The 20,936-nt window shown below is 42.9% G+C and overlaps 1 protein-coding gene across 6 annotated transcripts in view; it reads left to right on the plus strand.

Moving 5' to 3' along the window:
- Positions 1 to 20,936, plus strand: part of GRIN2A (glutamate ionotropic receptor NMDA type subunit 2A) — a 425,841-nt gene that overhangs the window by 229,000 nt on the left and 175,905 nt on the right. For all 6 annotated transcript variants that reach the window (XM_039478380.2, XM_074381625.1, XM_003938743.4 and 3 more), the window contains one exon: positions 17,198 to 17,790. In XM_039478380.2, the coding sequence (XP_039334314.1) occupies positions 17,198 to 17,790 (593 nt within the window). The remainder of the gene's footprint in view (positions 1 to 17,197; positions 17,791 to 20,936) is intronic.

Here is a 20,936-nt window from a genome sequence, read left to right on the forward strand (position 1 = left end):
CTCGGGCACTTGGCTGCAAGTATTTATTGATTTCCCACAGAGATGACACCAAACTCATCCCCAACTTCAACCAGACAGTCTGCAGAAGAAGTACAGTCTGATCCCAGGTGGTGGAACCCACATCATCACAGTGGCAATGTGTGTAATAACTGTGGAGTAAACCTAACTCCACTTGCTACAAATTTATCACTGCACACGATGAACAAAAAGGACACTGGCCTGGAGAAAGGAGGACTTTGACTCATATTGAATTCTGGGTTCATCTCACTGCATAACTTGCTTTGTCAATGCATTTCATTTAAGTCTGGAGAGGATTTTAGTGCTGAATAGAGAGATTCATTTAGAAGCAGAAGGCTAATTAAAATCCCAACCTTTTTTTCTTTTTCTTTTTCTTTTTTTTTTTTAAACCAGGGATACTTCTAATTTGTGGCCTGAAAATTTTGGTTGGCAGGGGACTGTAAAATGGAGAGATGGGTTTCTATGCCAGGATTGTCTAATCACCATTTTGCGTGAGCTTTAGAAAAGGAGTCATTCTGTAGGCTATTAATGAGGTGAGTATTTAATGGCCCGTTGATGTTCCCCCGATCAGATGTAGTGTCTTGGGTTTTTAATAAGCTCTGTTCTTGGTCCTTTTCAAATCAGAGAGTGTTGGAACAAATCCTTGAAGAGACATCACCAGAAAGATGATGCAATGTGTGTGAGCTGGAAAGAGCAGCCGTCTGAACTCCAGAGAGTGTCTAGGAAGCTGTTTGTCTCAATCTGCCAACCACGTGCACACCTAACTTTTGCTTCCTTTCTGTTCTCTGGGGAGCAAGACACAATTAGGTTTTATGTTTTCTGTGCAAAGAAAAAGTGGCGTCCGGCATGAAGAACTAAGGATCTTATTCTTCAACACTGAAGGTGTTTTGCAAGTATGTATTTTGGAATTAAACAAAAAGGAAAAATGTTCACTTCATCTTCCTTTAGCATGTAGGGAGTTATTTTAGGACATCCTGTGTTTTCTGGCACAAGTTTCTCTGTCTAGCACAGAAGGATTTATGTAGAGGACCTGGTGAATGGGAAAATAGAAGAAGGCAGGACAAGGAGCCCCCTGACTCCAGTTGGAATCGTAGTATTTAGAGAAATTCTTCTCTATGCCTCTAAAATACTGTTTTTGAGAAGAAGCATGGGTGCCTCCTCCACTGTCCCCTTTACTTCTTGTGCCTCCTTGACTCCTCTGGACCACTCTGAGGCTGTGCTTCTACCACTTGCCTTAAAGTCTCAGGTGAATGTTTCACTGCACCATGCAGCAGTACCTTTCAGCCTTTGTCTTCCTGGACGTTAGACACATTTTGCCCCTGCCTTCATCTTCAAGCTTTCTACTCCATGGCTTCTAAATTATCAAACCTCCAGCTTTCTCCTCATACCTCTCCTACACAATTTCCCTGCCTCCTTTCCACCCACGCTCTCCTTCTGCTAACCCATACTTAATAAGGTTCTTCTCACTCCACTATATTAGGAGATGCCATCCACACCTGTCAACAATCACCACCCCTAGCAGATACACAACTTGTAAAGATCAAACCTCAGCCCTAACCTCTTTCTCATCATCAGACCTGCATATGCAGCTTCTTGCTGGACTTCTTGCAGGAAGGTCTCAAAACCAGCTAACCCAAACCTGAATTCCACTTGCATTTCTCTGTCCCTCTACCTATACCCACTTCTGCCCTTGCTCAGTTATTGATTCAACAAACATTTACAGAGTGGCCACTATATGTCATCTGCAAGGCTAGGCACTGGAGATACAATTGTGAGGAAGAAAGCAGGGTCTCTAACCTATTCTCCACTTTTGTAAGTGACATCACCATTCACCTGGCAATCCTCCTTCATACCATTCACCTGGCAATCCTCCTTCACACCAAAATATACCTACCAATCCCATCCATGGGTTTCCAAGACCAATTGAATATACCTTCTAAACATCTCTTGAACCTCTCTTTTCTGTGTCTGTATTTCAGCAATCCTAGTTCAGGTTTTGCCTTCTTTTCTGGAATAGCTTCAGTGAGATAGCCCTGGGTCTGCCTTTCTGCCTCATTCCTTCCCTCCTCCAAGCCCATCCTCATACTCAAACTGGAGTGGTCCTTCCAGCAGAAAAAAATCTGCTCATGCCACACTGCTCTTTAAAAATCTCTTTCGTAGATTCTTCTCATCAACCCCAGAAAGTGTTAACTCCTTGTCTCTTTTATCATTTCCTTTCTGTGTCTCAATATCCTTCCTCCTTTCCATGCTCTCTCTTCCTCTTTTTCTTCCTTTTTCCCCCTTTCTCTTTCTTCTTGCCTGACTTTCTCCTTTTCATCCAATAATTATTTGAATGTCTTAAATCCAATCCCGCAAATATAAGCATTGAGTTCCTTTCTATGGCAGGCTCTGTAATGTATACTTGGGATCAATTGAGTTCCTTTCTATGGCAGGCTCTGTCATAAGTACTTTGGGATCAACAAACCGAATATCCCTGACTTCATGGGGCTTATATTCATTCTATCAAATAGGAGATTGAACAGACAGGAAATACTGATAATAAACATTGTAAATAAATCATATGAATTACATGGAATGTAAAGGCGACAGATGTCATGGAACCAGATTCAAAGGTATTTCTCATTATGAGGAACCAGATTCAAAGGTATTTCTCATTATGAGCCAGACAGACATGGACCTAACCTTGGGCCCTAGCCGCACACTTCTCTGGCTTTTTTTTTTTTTCCAATTTTCCATGTTTCTGCATACACCAAACTACTCACATTCCCAGTGGGTGCCATGATCTTCAATCTCTGTGTCTCTGTACACTGTCTTTGCACACTGTTCTCTCTCCAGCCCTTTTCAGCCTGTACCAGCCTGCCTTCCATCCACAAGGAGCTCAGGGGTTACTTGCTGGGAACCCTTTCACTCTCTCTTGCTGGGTTGGGTAGGTCCCCTTCCTTTGCATTCCCTTGGTGCCCTGAGCTTTCTTTGGCCACAACTCTTACTACTGGCCCATGTTGAGGGTGGGCCGAGCTCTGTGGCTCTATGGCTTTTTCTTTGGATGGGTCTATGAGGCCAGTGAGCCCTCCCCACTTCCAGCCTTAATTTTCTTAGGTACAAAGTAGGAAGAAAGAGATCCTTCTATTTATTTCTCGTGGTTCCCATAAGGTTTGCAGAAAATATGAAATATCCAAGGGTGAGAGGTATTGTTGGGGGCTGGGAGGTCACTGGGCAGTTTGTGTCAGGACTTCCTTGGCCTTTGAGCCCCAGGGAAGGAGTCCCTTTTGTGTTCAACAACTCTGGAGAAGATGAACTTACCTGAGGTTGAAGAATACATGGGCTGACTTGGGCTGTCTCCTGCAGCCAGCTCTGAGTGTGATGGGGGTCAGGAAGCCCCAGGGATCAGCATGAACACAAATGGACTTTCTTCAATTGTGTTTTTCTCCTTTCAAATAGTAATTTGGAACCCTTTGCCGAGACTGACATTCAATTTCTTTTTCTATGTCACTTCGGAGAAACAAACACTCAAACCATCAATTTTTCTGTTAAAATCTCTCCCTTTGCCACCCCTTGTTTATGTTCCTAATTCCTTTTATGCTTGGAGTTCAGTTGTAATGGTGAACTCTGGTCACATTTAGTTCATCCTCTTCTTTTGAGCTGCAAGTGGGTCTTGGATAGGCTTCCTGGCTTAGTACTTGCTGGAGAGAACAAACAAATACTAGCTTTTTGACATCCACGCCTGTGTGCACATACAGAAACACAAACGCAAACGTGCCTGTGAGAATGTAGTGTGGCTCTGTTAAAGGGGCTGATGATATTCTGTATTTGGTCTGCTCATCTCCAAAGGTATGAGAGATGAATAAGTCAGATGTCCATAAGATGCTTATTTATGTAAGTTATAGGAAGCTCTGTATTGTGTTAGCTTCAGTGGGAAAAGCAATTCGTGAGCAGAATGTTATGCTCCAGGAAAACAGTGCAGATTAGGTTGCTAAATCTTCTGGCATTAGTTTCAGGGCACATTCTTCTGCTGTGGATGCTTTGCTTCCAGAGGACGAAGCTGGTGATGCAAGAAGCACTGTGGTGGGGAAGGGATGATCTTCAGGTGGTATCTGAATATATGGGAGACATGAATGGGTAAAGGAAAGGGAGCTCACGGGTTAAGCACTGATAAGGAGAAGGTGCATGTTGCCAATGGTAAAGAGCAAGGGTTTTGGAATCCAGTAAAATTTAAATTATTTTTGATATTAGATATTAATACCACCTTCTTCATGAAGTTGCATTAAAGATTAAATGAGATAATGTAGAAGACATGACTGGCATGCAATAAATAATCAGTAAATAGGAGCTACTGTACATGAGCTCATCTGATCCATGAAGTTGGTGGAAATTGCTTTTCCTGTTTTACAGCCTGGGAAATGGAGACTTAAGGAGGTTGAGCCAGTTTCTCAAGGCCACAGAGGTAGTATGTGTAAGAACTGAGATTTGGACCTAGACATGTCTTATTCCAGAATCTCTGTGCCTTCCACTGCACTAAGCTACCTCTCAGGATTTGGCTGGGACTCTGCTCCTGCAAAGAAATTATAACTGTCCTGTTTTCTATCTGCTTAGTAGCCTCATTAGAGAAGGCTGTCATTATAGCCTATTCAAGTTGTAGGGTTCTGCAAAGTCAGAGCGGTGAAAATGATGTTTGGAAAGCTTCATGGGAGCTTTGGGATACCTTCGAGAAGCAGTAAGATGTGGATTTCCACATCTTGTGGTGCTGTTAATGGGTGGTGACCTCCTCCTTCCCAGACCCTTGGTAGTAGTTTCTTTTTTCTATCTTGGCCAGGGCCTCAAATAACCATGAGGTCCAAGGGCTCCCTAGGGACTCCCTCACACCACCTGCAAGACTGAAGGTACCGAAGAAAAGCTTTTGCTGAGGATATGTAGCTGGGAGAGGAGAACAAAGAGGCTTGGGAGTGGGCTAGAGATTAGGGGAGGGAAATGGTCTATCCCTGTGCTCACAAAAGCCCTGAGTCAGCTCTGACAGTAGCAAGGACATGGGTTCTTGTTGGAATCGATTCCTTTCCTGGGTTTGGATAGAGAGGGAGTCCACGTTGCCTGAATCTGTTTGGTTCCTGAATCCTAGAGAACAAGCAGCAAGGCTTCAGATAGTGAAAAATACCAGCCCAATCCACCTTAGAATTGTGTATTAGTTTCCGCCTTCAGATTGTCAGAGTTTGGGTAGTAATGGATTCTCACATTTGAAACACTCAGTCCTACCTCTGAGCCCCCTCATCTCACACTCCCCATTTATTCAGCTCTCACTTATATACCTTGCCCTCTGTAACCCATCACTGTGCTAATAACTTAGCCACTCACTTTTTCACTGGATGTTCATTTATTTCTTCACTCTCTTATACCCACAACTCATGTCACATCCATCCATCCATCCATCCATTCATCCATCCATTTGTCCACTTGCCCACCCATTCATTTATCTGCCCATCCATTTGTTTATGTATCTGTCTATCTGTTTATCCCAGCTACCTATTCATTCATCCATCCATCCCTCTATCCATTCACCCATCCATCCGTCTATCCATTCATTCATTCAACCACCCATTCACCCATCTGTTCATTATCTACTCATCTGTCCATCCACAGATCCATCCATTCATCCACCTGCCCATCCATCCAGCTGTTAATCCATTTGTCTGTCCATTCATTTGTCCATCCATCCATCTATGCATCCATCCAGCTATTCATTTGTCTGTTCTATCCAACTATCCATCCCATCCATCTCATCCATTCGCTCACTCATTTGCCCATCTATCTGTCCATCCATCCATCCATTCATCCATCCATCCATCCATCCATCCATCCATCCATCCATCCATCCATTCATGTGTTTTTCTGTCCCATCTATTCATCTATCCATCTGGCTAATCATCCATCCATCCATCCGTCTGTCTGTCCATCCATTCATCTACTTACTTACACCTTTACTAAATATGTTTTGAGCTCCCCTATGTACTGGGAGCTGGGCTGGATGCTATTACTTTACAGATGAATTAGCATTAATCTGGTTGCATGGAGACAGATATTTAAATAGACACCTAAAATACCTGGTGACAATTGACAATAGAGACCTGGACAGTGTGTTCTGGGAGCACCATGGGGGTGGAGGGGAGAGAGGAGGTGGCAGGTGTTTCCTATTTCCCCAGTAAGCTCCCACATTGGTCCCCTGCCTTTCAGTTCATGGAGCTCTTACTCATTACCCTGTTACAGATCCCCCAGCTCCCCTCCAGTTAATTAGAGAACTGCCAGGTCCATTTTATAGATAAAAAATATAGAGGCTCAGGGAGACTCAGCCACTTGTGCACATTTTTGAGCTGCAGTGCCAGCCTTCAGTGGAAAGGTGGCTATGCATGCCACGGGGTCATTTTCTGCTTGGCAGATGGCATGGGTACCATATGACTGGCGCCTTCCTCTCTCTGTATGCTCTCCTCATTCCTTAGTGGCTTCAGTTCTCTCCCAGGAGTGAGGCAGTTCACCCCAGGGTGGCCCCTCTTCTTTCACTCCCACGCAGTACATTCTGACTCAAAGCTGAAAGTGCTTTGCTGGATAAGATGATGGGTACTGATGGGCGTGACATACCTGTGACTTGCCTGAAGGAAATACACGGCGGTGAGAATGTCAGAAATCAGACACTGTCTTACATCATTGCCCAGAGCTCCCTGAGACAGACAGACAGGTCACCTGGCACCAAGACCCCTGGACCAGAAGAACCATCATTCTGAGAGATGTTCACTGTGTGATATTGGATGTGACATGTGACTTGACCTTAACAACTTTGCTACTGAAATCTTGGTCCATGGACTAGCAGCAACTGATGCCACTTGGGAGCTTCCTAACAATGCCCTAGCCCCCACCTGCTGTGTTTAACAAGATCCAAGGTGATTTGTATGCTCATTAGAGTTTGAGAAGTGCCTCTCTTCAAGCCTCAACTTCCTTAACTGTAGAATGGGAATAGAAAGAAATACCTTCCCAGAAACATGAGTGTGAGGATCAAATAAATGCATTTGAAGATCTCTGTGTGATCGTCTGATTGTCCTGATTTGCCCAGGACTGAAAGGGTTCCTGCAAAGTGGAACATTCAGGTTTAACATCAGGATGGGTTGTCAACCTGCTTTCACTTCAGTGCTTGGCACACAATAAGATCTCCTTTGCCATGGTGCTGCAATGGTGTGGGATTTAGGAGACGTGGAAAAAAGCCACAGGGGAACTGTTTGTATTTGCATTAGTGTTGTGTTGGTGAGTTGTAGTGTTCTTAGTTTTGTTGCCATCATTGTGGTTGATTCTTTCTTGATTATAACAGCCACGATAATCACAACTCTCATTAATGGAGCTCTCGGTATGTGCTCAGAGTAATACATGCATTATCCCAATCACAACAACCTCTTCAAAGTAGGGAATAAAATTCCCTCCATTAAAAAAAAAATAAGAAAACGGAGCTTCAGAGCTAGTAAGGATTTTGCCCAAGGCCTGGACACCAGTAAGAGAAAGAGCTGAGACTTGAACCCTCTATTTGGCACCAGTGTCTATGCCTTTAATAACAGGAATGTACAGACTCCCAAAGGGAGAAGAAGCAATTTCTTCTGGAAGCTGAGCATTCAGAGCTGCTTGTAGACATTTCTTCGAGAACAGTGGGATATTTTTGAAAAGGACATTTAGACTATAATGTTTACCATCGGAGTCTGCCCCTAGCAAGTGTTACAGGAAAACCTGAGACACATTTTTTTTATTATTCCAGAAATAAAGCTGCTTCCTTCAGTTCAGCAGCAGCCCCTCTATGTATGACAGCTGGAGACGAAAACTTAATGAACGGGACTGGTTTGCTTTTTCTCTTTGCTGGAACAGCTTAATGACAAGCAATTATTACTGGTGGCAACTTGTCATGTCTTAAGTCTGGGTCTTGGCAGTTGTGGCTGTCAGAGTCTTTAAGAAGAAACCAATCTCAGCACATATTATAGAAAAACAAAAAACAATGAGGAAAGATGAAGAGCTCATGCAGGGAAAAGTGAGATTTGTGAAGAGAGGTGGGTGTCCCAGGAAAAGGGAAGAATGATGAAGAAAAAGGGAAGGATGGTAAGAAAAGGGAGTAACGATGAAGAGGGATGCAATACTCTGTAGCTTGATTTATTCTTATCCAAGTTTGGGAAGATGAGTTAAACATATTAAAGTATTATTTTTTCCCTAGCCAAAGTGACATCAGGAATCCTCGGTTGCAAGTAACGGAAAACCTAATCTAATTGGTTTGAGTAAAATGAGGTCATTAATTGGGACGTGCAATTTTGACAAGAGAATTTGTCCTTAGGTGTGGCTTGAACAAGGTGTTAAACACGGACATCAGAACTCGGTAACTCTCCATCTTCCAGCTTTAACTTTGGGTCTGATAGCCTTCTTCTTAGGATAGTATATGGTGGTTGGGTGGCTGTCAGAAATTCTGGCTGAACATCCGTCCAGGTTCAAGTCTAATAGTAAAAGAAGCTGCCTTTTTCTAGTCTCTTTGTAAATCCAGGAAGCCACTCTGATTAGATCAGGTTAGGACATGTTCTACCCCCACATTAATTACTGGCGCTCTGAGCTAACTGACTTGACTGAGAGAGAGAAGAAAATGGTATCTCTCAGGTAAATTCACTATTGCCAATAAAGGAAGAACAGATGCTCAGTGGTCCAAATAAAAAATATCTACCACGTGGTTCAGGGAGGCCCATACTTCATAAAAAATGGGATCTGAAAAAAATAGCTTCAGGGACACAGAGAAGGCCAGTGGTCCAGTCACAGCTGGGACTTTCAAAATAAAGATGTTTCCTTGTAGTTAAATTGATCAGCTCCTCAGAGATCTGACCCCATGGCCTTTGGTCCAGTAGGATTTCCCACTGGCTTTGGTAGGAACCATGCTTGCTTTCTGTGTGAGACTATTTGGGCCTAGCCCCAGACAATCCATAATTGCTAATGACCCTGTTTGGAAGCCTGGAGTCAGATGCTCACCTGCAGGTTGACAGAGCACCAGATGAAGGCAGCTTGGGCCTTTGCAGTGCCCTTGCGTAACAATAAGGGTCTGAAATCCCAGTGGGATCTCTTTTTGGCCATCTCTGCGAATGGTTTAGAAAGCAAGGCTGAGTCCAAGAGCAATGATCATTGTGTGGTCCTAATTAACATACAGTATGTTGGGCCATCCTAAATTAGCTGCGATGACTATCAAGAAATACATCTCTCCATGCCCATATGTGTTCTTTCCTCCAGCCTTGCAGATTTGAGAGTGGGAAACTTGGCTCTGGGTGGTAAACTGGGACAAGGTCTGAAATTCACAGAAAAACATGGGAATTCTGGCCACACTATTCGAAGTTAGGGTACGAGTTGACTAAATGATACAGTAAACAAATAACCTAGCAAGTGTTATGGGAAAGCTTGAAACACTCCTTTATTCCAGAAATAAAGCTGCTTCCTTTAGTTCAGCAGCAGCCCCTCTATGTATGGCAGCCTCTCTATGTAAGTCAATGCAGACTTATATATTGACACAGGTCAGAATTCCAGAGGGAAGAATAGGATTATTTTATACAAAGTCCCCCAAATTCCAGGTTTCTCCCAGCTTCCCTGTTGGGAGACGCTAGCGGCATTTTTTTTTTTTAAGGAGTTTCACTCTTGTTGCCCAGCTTAGAGTGCAGTGGTGCTATCTTGGCTCACTGAAACCTCCGCCTCCTGGGTTCAAGCGATTCTCCTGCCTCAGCCTCTTGAGTAGCTGGGATTACAGGTGCATGCCATCTGCCCAATGATTCTTTTTTATTTTTAGTAAAGGCAGGGTTTTACCATGTTAGCCAGGCTGGTCTCAAACTCCTTACATCAGGTGATCCACCCTCCTTAACCTCCCAATGTGCAGGGATTACAGGCATGAGCCACTGCACCTGGCCACTGGTGGCGCATTTAGCAGAGGAGCTGTTGAGAATACAATTGACCTAGGAATTAGATACAGACCCCTTATCCTGAGCCACAGGGCATTCATTGTGTGATGTGGCCTCTGCTTCCTGCCCTAACTCATTTCTCACCATTCTCCCTTGCTCCTTAAACTTCAGCTGTTCTGACTTTCGTTCTGTTCCCTGAACTTGACTAGCCCATTCCTAACTTTGCTATGTGGCTTCTTCTGTTGGAGTGGCCCTCCCTACTCCCATCTCACCCCTAATCTTTGCCTGGAGGATTCTTCCTTCATATTTTTTTGATCAGCTCCAGTGTAGCAGATCAGATGACCTAGAGTGGGGCTCCTCTCTCCACCCCACTCTTCAACAAACTAGGACATCATCTGACTTCCTTGAATTTATTCTATTTTTTATTCAAATTTTTAAAATTTGAGACAGATCTTACTCTGGGGTTGGTCAAGGTGGTCTCAAGTTCCTGACCTCAAGCAATCCTTCTTCCTTGGCCTCCCAAAGTACTGGGATTATAGGCATGATCCACCATACCTGGCCAATTATTCTATTTATTAATGTCCTTCTTTGTCTTTTCCCCCAAGCATGTAAAATTCATGGAATCAGGAGCTTTCACTTTAGTAGCCTCTTTCCCTCGATTCACTTTCCTGGAACAATGCCTGGCACAGAGCCAGAGTCTGTTAAATTTGTTGAATGAATGAAAGACAATCTGGCTGGGCTCAGTGGCTCACTCCTGTAATCCTAGCACTTTGGGAGGCCAAGGTGGGTGGATCACCTGAGGTCAGGAGTTCAAGACCAGGCTGGCCATCAAGGTGAAACCCCATCTTAAAAAAAAAAAATCCATGAATGAATGTCTCTTTCTAGAGTGGTAGATGTGGCAGGTCTGCTTAAGTACATAGAGGATGGGATCCTTTCCTGCTCAGTGGAAGTCTTGCACTCTAGGAGGATGATTGTACCAGTTTCCCTCCCAAAAAAGTGTTCCAGTGGTCTGCAAGGTGCTGAGCAGGACTCATAAGGGCACAGTGCTCTGCCCTCAGGAATTCTCAGTCTGAAAGAGCAGGACTCATAAGGGCACAGTGCTCTGCCCTCAGGAATCCTCAGTCTGAAAGACAAGCCAGATTCACACCTCTCCTCAACTAGGCAACCACATACCATCCAGATTAAAATCTTTAATAATAAGGCATCCCATTGTATGCTATATAGAGCTACATACTGGCTATGCTCAAGGGAGATATTGACTACGATGATTGCCATGATGATGATGGTTAGAAGAAAGAGGATGGATGTGATGATGATGGAGTATGATGGATGATGAGAAAGAAAAGGGGAGGGAGGTGGATGGTCATGGAGTAGTTATTCTCCATTGGGACCAATTCAGCTTATGTGCATGTGAGAATGCTATCCATTTGAATCCTGAGGCTTACAGGCTTATTGGATGCTTTTACTTTTCCTCTCACCCTTGGAAATTGAAATAAAATATGTTGAAATGCTCAGCTGATACATTAGGAGAGTAACAGAAAGCACATCAGTGCTTACCAGGGCTCACGAGGGCAATCCTCAACAGGAAAATGCAAATTCCCAAGGAGTCTCTCTGGGTTGTTACTGTGTTACCTGCATTATTTCCTTTTCTTGGCAGACAGCAGGATAATAAGCTGTGAAAATGGGTGCAGGGTGACAAATAGTGACCAATTCTCTCATGCTTCCTGGGGATAAACCTCCTGCGCCTCTCTTTTTTCCCCCAAGTATTTATCAGGCCCCTACTGTGTGTCAGACACTTTAGTAGGCTTTCAAGATACTAAGTTAAATACCTACTTTTCAACCATACTACTGTTGGGAAGAATCAGAGGAAAAACCAATAAATCAGCTTTAAAGTTCAGATACTCAGGTCACAGAGATTCCATTTCAATCATAACGGCATGGGGCACAATGCATAGGTTATTCTTTGGTGACTCTCCAAGGGATTCAGATGTGCAGCCAGGAATGAGAGCCACTAATATGAGCAAGAGAACACTGGGTGCATCTCACGGTGATTAAGCTGTCATCACCATGGGGCCATGTGGATCTCAGGGAAGTCACTTAACCTCTCATCCTGTGTCTTTAGGAGAAACACCATTCATGAGGGTTATGCCACTTGCCTTATCTCCTGTGTAGTTAGGATCAAAGAGATAATAGGTGTGGATTTGCTTTGTAACCTTTACTAATGGCTAAATGAAATGCATGTTGGTATTAGACTCTAGGAAACACCAGGCCTTGGTACCCATGGAGTCAGGGGTTACCCTGAGGAGCCAGCAAGCTCTGGAACATTCTAGAACAGGATCTAATGCTCTAGACCTGATTGAATGAGACCTCTGTTATGATGGGACTGAAACACAGAGTCTAGAGCAGACACCCAGAATCCTACACCCTCTTGCCTCCCTCGCTCTGTGTTTAAAACAGTTTGTTCTGTCTTCTGCAGAGCAGTGAGCATGGGAAGAGAAGTGCTTTTGCTTCAGAACCAAAGTGGGAGTATGAAATCTGTTCCTCTCCCCCAGCTGCACATTCTAAGGAAGCCAAGTGCCAGAGGTGGTCAGAGGCTGGTATGTAGAATCTGAAAAGTACAGGCTAAGCCATGGCAGGTGGAGGTAAGTGCAGGAGAGGTGGCCTCTGCCATCAAGGCAGGGAGTGGAAAGGACATTCAGGGGCTTCGGGCCATTTGGCATATTGGCTGCCAGGCCTTGGGAGTGTGGCCAGATTGCCCATCATGTCCTGCCAGTCCATAAAATCACCCTAGAAAATCCCAATGCTAAATGTGAGCCTCTTCATTGCTTTGCTGTGCAATTATATTTTGCAAATAGGTCCTCGTTTCTGACCCTTTAAGGGGTGGATGATGCTTTTGGTTCATGGTGGTTTTTGAAGTTGAAGTTTCAGATGTCAGTAGGAATGAGAGTGGTACAGGGTAACTGCATGATGCCCAGAAAGGACATTAGAGATGGCTTCTCTCCAAAGCATGGATTCACTGCTGTACAGAAAGGGAATTTCTTTGCATTATATAGGCTGCTTCAGGTCAGAATGAATGAGCTGGTTTGCAGAGGGAGGTGAGGATTTGAAACTAGCATGTCACTGGACCTGGAGAGGCCAGTCCCTAAATAGGATGAGGACCCTCTTAGGTTTCTAATGAGGTCTGTGTGGTCTGTAGGACCAAGGATGTGTAAGCAAGCACCCAAACTATCAGAGACAGGCGTGGACAGATGAGTCTCTACTTCTGCCATTTTATCCCATTCTCACAGCAGCCCTATGGGATGCAAGGGTCATTATTCCTATCTTAAACATAAAGAAACTCAGACCCAAAAAGATTAAGCACTTTCCCAAAGCCACACAGCTAGGTCAGCCACAGTCCTGCTGAGGCAGGACTCAAACTCAGGTTCAATAGACCCTAGAGCCCATGACATATCAACTATAAAGCTGGTGCACGTAAAGGGGTAGGCTAGGGAGTCTGAACTTAACATAGTAGGCTGAGGGGAGCTATTGATGACTATAGAGCAGGGCAGTGGCATGGTTAAGTGATACTTTAAGAGTTTCAACCGGGCAGCTCTGAACAGGGTAAGTGGTTGAGATGCTCTGACTCCAGAGTGTGGATTAGCTCTTTGAAAAAATAACATAATCTCCTGATGTGAAATATTTGCTTAGTTCTTGATATGAGATGGGCACTACACTGGACACTTTGATACAGGGAGATCATTTAATGTCTACAATTCAATGAGGAAATGCCATTATTGGCAACAACAGAGTGCAGAGGTAAAAAGCTCTAGACTCTGAGGGCAGGCCAACCTGATTTTCTACCTGTATGAACCTGGAAAAGTCACTGTGCTTCTGGGTCTTTTTTCATTTGTAAAATGGGCATACTACTAGTGCCAACTTAGTAAGGTGGTTGGGGGTGGCATTAAATGAGATAGTACCTAGAAAGTAAGGAGCAACCTGACTCTCATAGAGTAAATATTTCTAGCATGTTAACTATGATCATTATTACCATAGCTGTACCCATTTTATGGATGAGAAAACTGAGAAAAGTTGAGTGGTTTTTTTCCCCCAACCCGAGGCCACATAATGAGGATTGGAACTGGATAGTCCAACCGCAGAGGTTCTAGTATTCTCCATTCTGGGGAGAGACTGTGAATGGGGATCAGCATAAAGGGTAATGGGAGAGAGTCGTCTTGGGCTGAAGTTTGGGACGACAGGGACAGCACAAAGCAACGGTTTTTGCACAAGATCTTTCACAGATGGCCTGTGCCGAGCTGGCTCTGGGCTGATTAACTGCTGTCCCTATGATTATCTTTCTCCTGAGGAAGTTCACAGTGCAGCCATGCCCTCCTCTACATGTGGAGAACCAGATAGGATGTGTGTGCTTACAGCTGTGCTCTGTGCACAAACCTTTTCATGGGTACAGTGGTCGTGTCTGGCTCAGAGTACAGGGAGCAAGGGTGTTGGAGGATCCCACATTCCATTCCCGTCTGGCATGTCTGACCTCCACCTCTCCACCAATACTAGTGTTCCCAAGGAAGTGTCTCATATACCCTTTTTATTGGGATCCAGTGGTGCCTTTAGGGTGAGTCCTGTTGAGAGCTTTCTGTATTCCTTGTGTACTCCGTGCAAGTTGCTGATCCACCACCTTTTGCAGTCAGGTCGCTCTGGTTACCGGCTTTCTTCAAGGCATCATTTCTCCATGGGAGTTACTACATTTCTTTTGTAATTAAATTTAGAGCATTTTCATCCCATCCCAAGCGGCATCTCACAGTGTATGAGGTTGGTGAATATAATTGCCTTTAGACTCTACTTCTATTGGTGGTTTCTTTATGCTTTGCCTTTTTTTTTTTTTTTTTTTTTGGGCCATTTAATGAGGTTCTTTGAACAACTGCTCAGGTTTACAGGTTTTCTATATTCTCCTCTTTATAAATAAAGGACACATTGAGATATAGGTTGGGTATTGAATGGTTGGGTAGTTCCTCAGGGTAGGTAGGTGTAGGTGATGATGTTGAAAGTTTTGTTTTGTTTTGGACACGGTATTCAGAATCTGCACAAAATACATTCTCAGATACTGAATTCTCCTTCTTTTCCTTTCTGATCTAAACCAAGGACATTCCTCTTAGACTTCATTCACATATTCATTTCTTTGTGATCCATTTATGGGTGTACCAAGACTTCTGCCAGGTTCTGGGGACATAAAGATGAGGATGACAAAAATCTCTGCCCTTGAGGAGCTCACAGTCTTGTGATTTAAAATGGTTAATCAATTCAAGAATATTGGATTTCTGCAAAAGCTACTGTAGGGAAAAAATAATTATCCAAAGTCTTTAAATCTGTTATCCACTTTAATTGATTTAATTAGGTAAAATTCATACAACTGTAATGTTGGAAGGGACCCAGAAGACATTTATTCTTGTTTCTTCTCTCTGCCTTCAGGCCACGCTTCATTCAAATTATCCCCCAAACCAATGCATTTCAGAAAAGAGCAGAATTTCGAAGAACTATAACTTTTGGCCCATTCTGATAAAACTTTTAGTGAGCACCCATAGGGAAAGTTATGTAAGCTTGTTGAAATAATTGACATGCACAGCTACAAAGTATTATTCTGAAAAACATGAATGGAACATCCACTTTTTACACACACACATGCACACACACGCACGTGCACACACACACACTTGCAGTGGAATCCCCATAAGTTATCCTGTTGAGGTTGTGTTCAATACACATGGTAAATACAAAATACAAAATAAAAACTTGGGTATAATATGACGAAGACCCTTTGAGAATTCTTCCAGTTCCCTGAAAAAAAAAATCAGCACTTGTCAAATCCTGTTTTGCTGTAACACAGAGGCATACCTTCTTTTTCTTCAGCATTTTTACACCATGCCCACCAGTCAACAATGTGGTTTAAGCTTCTGTTCCATGCAGATCTTCAGTAATCCCAGGAAGGCTGTGGTTGAGTGTCAGAAAGGGGGGCAGGACGCAGAGTCACAGCACCGAGGATGCCTACTTGCTGTGTGATCATTTTGAGCCTCATTTTCCCTGCCAACAATACCAACTTTGTAGGATCACTGCAGGGATTTGATGAGTTAGGGGGTGTGAAGGCAGTTTGTATACTGTACCACAGTATGCATCACTTGCATTTTCTAAATGGAAATTTGTTCTCATGATCCTAGATTGGTGGAGATGTTAGGGCTAATAGAGGACCTTTAACTCAACATAAGTTACCATGCCACTTTCTAGGGTGAGAGCATTCAGTGACTCTCCCTTGTGCTCTAGATAGAGTTTAACTCTCTGGACCTAGTCCTCAGACCCTGTTGCTGGGGGTTCTGCCAAGCTCTTCAGTATCATGTTGTCACCCCTCCTTTGGACACCATGATGCATTCATCTACAGCTTCTGAAATAGTTGCAGTGCATCCTCAGGACCCCTCTAACACCCAATCACTTCCCCTCTTCCTCACCTGGATGCTCCTTCAATATGTCATAGGCCTCTTTAGCCCTTAGTTCATGGAAATTGCTTTTCATCAAGTTCTCATCAGTTCTATGAAGGGAGAGACCGTGTCTGTGTCTGTGTCCTACATCATTACTTTCCTAACATCTAGAATGGTATTGGCACTTAATAAGTGTTTGACAAATATTTGTTGATTGAAAAGGTAGATGTCCACATGGTATTTATGACACTCTGGATTACATGGGAGTCTTACATTCAAGTGACAGAAACCCTACTCAAATTGCTTACGTGAACATAGAAACTTACTGGCTCCTATAACTGAGAAGTCCAGGAGAAATGGCTTCAGACTTGACAGACCTCAGGGGCTCCAAATATATCCTTAGAAAACTGTCTTTGCTGATGCTGTTTTGTTTCCTTGGCTTGATTTTCCCATCATGAGCTGGGGTGGGAACTAGATAGTTTGTTCTGTTGGAACCATACAGTCTCAAAGGAGCAAGGGGCAGAATGAACTAGAGGAAAATGAGAATAGATGATAAGCAAGCAATAATAACAGATATCCTTCTAGAACCTGGCTATGAGCTCCTGAATACCAGGACTTCTCTCCTCTCTGTAGTTGCAGGATCTGTGCTGGAGGAGTCTGGCATACAGTAGGTGCTCAGGAATGTCCGCAAATGGTTGATGTGTGATTTACTTTCCTTACTTCTAGGATGCAGCTGTGCTTCTATATAAACCACCTCCTGCCTCACCCTCTGTTTTGCTCTCTTTTCCCTGACAGGATCCGACGTCTACCTTCTTCCAATTTGGAGCGTCCATCCAGCAACAAGCCACAGTCATGCTGAAGATCATGCAGGATTATGACTGGCATGTCTTCTCTTTGGTGACCACCATCTTCCCTGGCTACAGGGACTTCATCAGCTTTGTCAAGACCACAGTGGACAATAGCTTTGTGGGCTGGGACATGCAGAATGTGATCACACTGGACACTTCCTTTGAGGATGCCAAGACGCAAGTCCAGTTGAAAAAGATCCACTCTTCTGTCATCTTGCTCTACTGTTCCAAAGATGAGGCTGTCCTCATTCTGAGTGAGGCCCGCTCCCTTGGCCTCACCGGGTATGATTTCTTCTGGATTGTCCCCAGCTTGGTCTCTGGGAACACAGAGCTCATCCCCAAGGAGTTTCCATCAGGACTCATTTCCGTCTCCTATGATGACTGGGACTACAGCCTGGAGGCGAGAGTGAGGGACGGCATTGGCATCCTCACCACCGCTGCATCTTCTATGCTGGAGAAGTTCTCCTACATCCCCGAGGCCAAGACCAGCTGCTACGGGCAGATGGAGAGACCAGAGGTCCCGATGCACACCTTGCACCCGTAAGAAAGGGCTTGTTGTCTCCCAAAGTGGCATCAGAGTTTGTTGTTGTCATTGTTTGCTTGCTTACATACTCATTGATGGAAATACTCACTGAAAATGCAGAACGTTGTATGTTTACTTATGGGATTTTTATTTTGTTCTCCTCTCCCTCTTTGTCTCATCTCCTTTGTAAGATAAGTCACATCAAACTTTGTTTACTGCAACTTACTTTTTTTTTTTTGTACTCAACAATATATCCTGGAAACCTACACCTGGGATCATTCTATCTATCTATCTATCTATCTATCTATCTATCTATCTATCTATCTATCTATCCGTCCATCTGCCTATCTGCCTATCTCTCTATCTGTATCTCACGTGTATCTTTATTTTCTGTAACTCAAAGATTTGAACCCAGACAAGTCTAACTCCAACGCCCACATCACATTCTTCAATATAGTATCCTGGTATCATGATTTAGTTATCCAATCTACATAATGACAGAAATTTAGTAGTTAATTTTCTTTTATTTTTAGAAAAATTATGGGTACATAGTAGGTATATATGTTTATGGTGTAAGCACTTTGATACAGGCATGTAATGTGAAATAAGCACATCGTGAAGAATGGGGTATCCATCTCCTCAAGCATTTGTCCTTTGAGTTACAGACAATTTGATTACATTCTTTAAGTTGTTTTAAAATATGCAAGTCATTTGTTATTGACTATAGTGACCCTATTGTGCTATCATATAGTAGGTCCTTTTCATTCTTTCTGTTTTTTTTTTTAAATCTATTAATCATCTCTACCTCCCGCCGCAAACCCCAATACAAAAATGTGTTTATTTATAGAATAAGTGAAGTATTTTGGTACAGGCATACAATGTGTGATAATCACATCAGAGTAAATGAGGCTTTCATCACCTCAAGAATTCATCATTTCTTTGTGATATAAACATTTAATTTAGGGTTTTTTAAAGGTTATTTTCCTATTAGAAGCTAAACTGCAATGATAATCTTTATACATGTCTTTGTTTTTTTCTAGGGGTGATTCTAAGATAGGATTTTTGGGTTCTAATACATGTGCATTTTAAATTGAAGCGTCTATTGCCAAATTGTCCTGCAAAGTAACTACATCAATTTATATTCACACCAACAGTTTGTGAAACTACCCAATTTCCCACATCCTCAGCAGCATGTTACGCTTTGGGGAAACTTCCCACACTAGTATTCCTGTTCTCTGTTTGATTTTGCATCTGAATTTTTTCCCTTCTTATATTCTGAGTATTTTTGTAGGTCACTGGAAATCTTGGCAAACATTACTTGTAGAACAGCATTATATTCTGTTATATGAATGTATTATAATTTATTTAACTACTCCCATCTTGGCCAACATTTAAGTTAAATTTTACATTTCTGAGAAGTGTCATTGTTCCTTGTGGCCTGTCATTATGCTCAGCTGTTGAGATTTAGAATGATCACTCCTATACCCATTTTGCATGGCTTTGCCTGATGTTCACTGATTTAATCCATGCTTCATTCCTCAGATAATGGGCAGTGTAGAACTGTGATAGAGGGTCTCAGGTCTGGAATTAGACTTGTCTGCATTCAAAGCTTGTTTCATCCACTTTCTATATGACTTGCACAATCATTCTATTTTTCTCAGCCTCAGGTGTTTATTGCAAAGTGATGATAATACTACTTAAATTTTAGGCAACATTTCTCAAGCCTCAGCAGGCATCAGAATGTCTGGGAGGACTTGTTAAGACATGAGTTCCTGGGCCCCAGTCTCAGAGTTTCTAATGTAATAGAAAATATGGTGTGGGCCCCATGAATTTGCTATTTCTTTCAAGTTTTGGGGTAATGCTGATTTTCTTGGTCTAGGGGCTGTGCTTTGAGAACCAACATTCTAGAGATTGTCATATTCATTGAGATGCTGCATGAAAAATACTGTTTAGCACACTATTTACCACCTAGTAATATTAAATAACTTCCAGAGTGATCAGTAAAGGTTTTGGTCATCAGAAATTACAGTCAGCAGGCTGGGGGTGGTGGCTCATGCCTGTAATCCTAGCACTTTGGGAGGCCAGGTGGGTGGATCACTGGAGGCCAGGAGTTTAAGACCAGCCTGGCCAACATAGTGCAACCCTGTCTCTACTAAAACTACTAAAGTAGTTAGCCAGGTATGGTAGAGCATGCCTGTGATCCCAGCTACTCAGGAAGCTGAGGCAGGGGAATCATTTGAACCTGAGAGGGAGAGGCAGAGGTTACAGTGAGCTGAGATCACACCACTGCACTTCAGCCTGGGTGACAGAGATTCCACCTCAAAAAAAAAAAAAAATTTAAAAAAGGAATTACCGTTAGCAAACCATGTTGGTTTATTGCCAGCAGGGTACTATGTCACTCTGAAATATTTCTGGAAGGTTTTAGGACTTTAAATCTGCTAAATTTCAGAGGGTATCTCTGAACTGGAGCTGGAGGGATTTGTCTCTCTCTCTCTCTCTCTCTCTCTCTCTCTCTCTCTCTCTCTCTTCTCTCTCTCTCTCTCTCTCTCTCTCTCTCTCTCTCTCGGTGTGTGTGTGTGTGTGTGTGTGTGATGAAGTAGACAGAATATACCTCTTTACAATTAACATAAATCTGAAAAATGAACTCTTGAATTAAGAAATCATGCTCCTTTGACATTTCTCTGTCCTTTGTCCTTTTACCCTCTTTAGTAATCCTGTTTCTACATTGCCACTTTCAGCAGTTTAAATAATTGTCCAGATATCAGGAAGGAACTCAGATAAATCAACATGAGACATGGGAGTCTCTTACAGAGGCAGGATTGCTGCCAGCCCAAAGACACAAGCGAGGCTAATGAATTCTCACTCCCCATAATAAGATGTACCCTGAAACTGGAATATTCAGAAACGTATAATTTTGATAGAAACATAACTCAATTTTAGGGCAATTGAAATATAATACATATAAGAAAAGGAATTCTAGAGGAATAATTGGCAAGACATTTAGATGTCTTTCCAGTGACCACTGGGATTCTATTCTTTTTTAAAAAAAATTTTGCTGCTGTGAAATGCTTTTGTGCTGTTTCCCAAAGTTATGCCTTTAAATGCAGCAATTTTGTAAATGTTATTTCAGCCCCAGAGAAGCAATTCATCAAGTGTGTTAAGT

This window comes from Saimiri boliviensis, chromosome 12 (genome assembly GCF_048565385.1).
Source record: "Saimiri boliviensis isolate mSaiBol1 chromosome 12, mSaiBol1.pri, whole genome shotgun sequence".
In the NCBI taxonomy this organism is placed as follows: Eukaryota; Metazoa; Chordata; class Mammalia; order Primates; family Cebidae; genus Saimiri; species Saimiri boliviensis.